The sequence below is a fragment of the Aplysia californica genome, unplaced genomic scaffold, assembly GCF_000002075.1.
Source record: "Aplysia californica isolate F4 #8 unplaced genomic scaffold, AplCal3.0 scaffold00560, whole genome shotgun sequence".
NCBI lineage: Eukaryota > Metazoa > Mollusca > Gastropoda > Aplysiida > Aplysiidae > Aplysia > Aplysia californica.
This window is the reverse complement of record NW_004797830.1, coordinates 412,481-416,949: the sequence shown is the minus strand read 5'-3', so window position 1 is coordinate 416,949 and position 4,469 is coordinate 412,481. Positions and strand designations below refer to the sequence as shown.

At 38.3% G+C, this 4,469-nt stretch overlaps 1 protein-coding gene across 1 annotated transcript in view; it reads right to left on the bottom strand.

The window, feature by feature from the left end:
- LOC101846522 overlaps nucleotides 1–4,469 on the bottom strand; it is a gene marked incomplete in the record, with an annotated part of 13,692 nt that overhangs the window by 6,317 nt on the left and 2,906 nt on the right. Inside the window, 4 exon segments of the mRNA XM_005106870.3 lie at nucleotides 936–1,053; nucleotides 1,565–1,697; nucleotides 2,703–2,770; nucleotides 3,510–3,689. Of these exon segments, the coding sequence (XP_005106927.2) occupies nucleotides 936–1,053; nucleotides 1,565–1,697; nucleotides 2,703–2,770; nucleotides 3,510–3,689 (499 nt within the window).

Here is a 4,469-nt window from a genome sequence, read left to right as displayed (position 1 = left end):
GATAGATAGATAGATAGATAGATAGATAGATAGATAGATAGATAGATAGATAGATAGATAGATAGATAGATAGATAGATAGATAGATAGATAGATAGATAGGACCACACATCCTACGCTGCCTTAAGTCAGTATTTTCAATGGAAATCAAATGTCGAGTCTTACAGGTTGCTATCTCAGAATTACAAAGCCTTGTCTGCTCAATACCTAGTTTTGAGAAATTTGACGTCGAAGATTTTGAGTTTCACATCATGTCAAGCTTTTTTTAATGCAATTCTTTGAATATTTTGATAACGAATGCGAATAATTTTACAATTTTGATAGACCAGATAGAACATTTATTTCTGACCTCATGGTCTTAGTAACTGAAAACGACCAAAAATGTCAGATAGAACATTGTAAATCTGAAGTAGCGAGGTGTGAACGGGCCAGCCCGCCCCAACGACTTGATCTTGCTGGCGCAAAATAATAAATGCAAGCCTTTTGCTTTGAAATAAGAAAGCACGAGGGAAAAAGTGACTATGATATATGATAAACGTCGCAGCATTTTCAAACAATGTACCGGAAGCGTTGTGTTTGTAGTTGTTATCATTTTTGTTGTCGCTGATGCTGTTGTTGTTGCTTTGTTATTATTACTATTTATTGTTGTTGTTGTTGTTTATGTTGTTGTTGTTGTTATTACTATTGTTATTTTTGTTGTTGGTGGTGGTGGTGGCTTTATTTTGTAGTGGTTGTCGTTGTAACCTTCGTTGCTTTGGTTGTTTTTGCTGTCGTCATCGTTATCCTTGTCATTCTCGTCGCCCTCTCTGTTATCGTCGGTATTATCACTGTTGCTGTTGTTATCATTGTTGATACTATAGTTGTCAGGAATCTGCCCCTCTTTGCGAAGCCAGGAAAAAGAAATTTACGTTCAGGAGATATATGGGTGTTACTTACGAGCAGGTGCAGGCTGTTTGATTCCACCATGTGCCTGCAGCACAAGCAAGGTCCCCATCTATATTAACAAACTTGAAAGAGCACGGGTTGCCGTTGGCAGCAGCTTGCAATGGGCATGCTGAGGGGTATCAAAACAATAGATCATTAGACACAATAAAAAAGAAGGCAGTCAATTACAAGCATAACTAATTGAAGAAAAAAGAATCCTTTCCATAGAAATAAAGACAATGGTAAACATGGATAAAATGTCCGAAAATGTGACATTTATGTGCTTTCGTCCCGACGCCTAATCTTCTTCTCAAGCAATTAGGACTTAAGAGCACAGACATTCACATCACAGGCACACATACACATGCATACACACACACACACAGACACACGCGCGTGCGCACGCACACACACACACACACACACACACACACACACACACACACACACACACACACACACAAATACACACACTCCTACACACAAAACACATACACTCACACCCACACCTACACACACATATACTAACTCACTCACTCATTCACTCACTCACTCACCCACATATTATTATATGCATACTGGCGAGCAAACATGCACTCTCATTGACTTAAAATCAAAACGTGTTCAAACTAAATACTCACACGTCTGTTGTGGGTTATTCACGAGTATGCTTGGGCACAATTCGTTAGATTGGCAAGCCACACCGTTGACGCATTGGCCCCTAACTCTGTCAAATGACTGTCCAACGCCGCAGTCTTTTTGCGTAAAAACATTCTGTAGATAATGTAATAAGAAAAGTCAGTATGCCTCTGGAATGGAAAGCTTGTTTTATTATTAAAATTAACACGGAATCCTATGGTGTAGCATTTCCATTCTGAAATCCACTTTAAAAAAAAGCATATTATCTTAATTAAAGCATACACGTTAAATGTATTGGAGTGCTGCTGTGTTCACCCTCCCTCCCTTTCAGTTTGTCTGTCTCTCTCCCTCTCTCTCTCTCTCTCTGTCTCTCTCTCTCTCTCTCTCTCTCTCTCTCTCTCTCTCTCTCTCTCTCTCTCTCTCTCTCTCTTAAATCTAAAATGAAAGGCCTCTCTCTCTTTGTAGTATGAGCGCGTAATTGTGTGTGTGTTTGTTTGTGTGTGTGTGTGTGTGTGTGTGTGTGTGTGTGTGTGTGTGTGTGACTTGTAAAATTGCAATACATTTTTAATCACTTACATTGCATTCAAGACCTAAGTACTGATATCGTAAGAGACATTTTAAAATGTTATTTATGCTTTTTAAAATTTTCTTTTTTAAAAAAAATTTTTTAAAAAATATTTGGAAAATGACCCATCCGACTGAATTATATATTAGTAGTGAGTGTGAGAGAGTGACGCCCCCCCCCCCCCCCCCCCCACGGCCAGCTCAGACCCAGGTGGATACACAATCTGAACAGATGGAAACGGCCTACTAACACAAACAAAACAGACAACAACAAAAAAGCCTAAATAACCCAAGAAGCATGTTTCTACTCAGAAATCAAACCAGACGATACAGCACTTAGGCTGTTGTTCAGACTTAGTTACCTCAAAATTACAAAGTTCTATCTGAATTTTTTGGTCGTTTTGAGTTACTAAGACCATGAGTTAGATTATTTGGAATCGTTATGAAGACGTTCAAAGAGCTGCATTTGAAAAAGCTTGACATTACGAAACTCAAAATCTTTGACGTCAAATTTCTCAAAACAAAATACTGAGCAGATAGAACTTTGTAATTATGAAGTGGCGACCTGTCGCTTACATTGTTACATTCCCAGTACTTATCGCAGCACAGATCTGGGAAATTTATCAACGAGTTCGGGCAGCTCCCTGAAACAAAATCAATTGTATAGGTTACGAAACTTACAAAAAGAGCCACTCTCTGTCGGCCACATTTCAATGACCATTCATACATGCATGCATACATATAACATACATAAACGTAAAACACAAAAGCATGGAGCATGTTAAAGAGCGAGAATATGAGCTATGTAAAAACAATTATTATTAATTATTGTTATTAATATTTATTCGAAACTGTGGCATCAGATTGAAAAGCATTTTTCTCCGAGAACAGAGGCCATTTTCAGTTTTGTTAGCGGCACCCCAGTATCTCATGGACAGAGACGAAAACAAAACAATATTAGAGAAGTTTTCCAAATGGCGAGCTATGAAAGATCTATAATTAAAACCACCCAAAAGAGACAGCTGAGATTCTGTGACCTCTTAAATAGTTCTTGTAGACTAGAGAAACTGTTCGAGTGTCGAAACATAGTGGTAAAAAAGAGCAGAGGAAGATGAAGAACAACACAGAGATGGCCTGAACAAAATTGCAATAAATAACACAATGAGACAAACCGAGGAGCTGGTCAGTGGTCAGGAAGACAGACAACAGGAAGGAGTGAGATACCTTAATCATCGATGTCTGCTCCAGACCTGACACCTGAAGAAGAAGAAGCGGCACCCAAAAATTGACGTACCTACAGAAACACGCCAGTTTCTAAAAGTCAGTATTTTTAAACATTGCCTTAAGGAGACTATGTTTACGTAGGTAAATAAAAATACTTACAGCTTTTGCAGACTGTGTCTTGGGGAGCTTTGCAGTTTTGACTAATTTCGTCGAAGAGTTCTCCTACATTGCATGACCTCGCCTTGGCGTAATTGGCCAAATCACACTGGTAGAAGAGCTGGCAATAATTAGAGTCGCTCATGGTGTTGACGCCACGAATAGTCCTCTGGTTGTCGCAAGCTTTGAGATAAACACAAAAAGAGGTTGTATTTAAAAAATCCGAGAACAACAAACTTCCCAAAACTACTTAGCCTCTATGGACAGTTATCACCATGATAAATTTCAGTTTAGCCCCAATTAGATTACTTCTCATGTTTTTATCGCAATTGTTTTTTGGCTTTTTAAAATGATAAAATGTTTCTGAAATGTTTTCCTTTTTTAATAACTTCAACATGCTAATTTTTTTCTCCTGTAAATCACCACCTGATATAAATCATTTTGTACTTGACTTAAAGAAATATTAAGTTCTTATTTCTGAAATTTGATGACAATATAGACAATGGGAGATGCAGGTGAAAAGGGAGTATATTAATCTCTAAAATCTTTTGATAAGGTCAGCCACCGTTTGTGACTGCTGAGACATCAGGCGTCTTCTTCTTCTTCTTCTTCTTCTTCTTCTTCTTCTTCTTCTTCTTCTTCTTCTTCTTCTTCTTCTTCTTCTTCTTCTTCTTCTTCTTCTTCTTCTTCTTCTTCTTCTTCTTCTTCTTCTTCTTCTTCTTCTTCTTCTCCTTCTTCTTCTTCTTCTTCTTCTTCTTCTTCTTCTTTTTCTTCTTCTTCTTCTTCTTCTTCTTCTTCTCCTCCTCCTCCTCCTCCTCCTCCTCCTCCTCCTCCTCCTCCTCCTCCTCCTCCTCCTCCTCCTCCTCCTTCTTCTTCTTCTTCTTCTTCTTCTTCTTCTTCTGCTTCTTCTTCTTCTTCTTCTTTTTCTTCTTCTTCTTCTTCTTCTTCTTCTTCTTCTTCTTC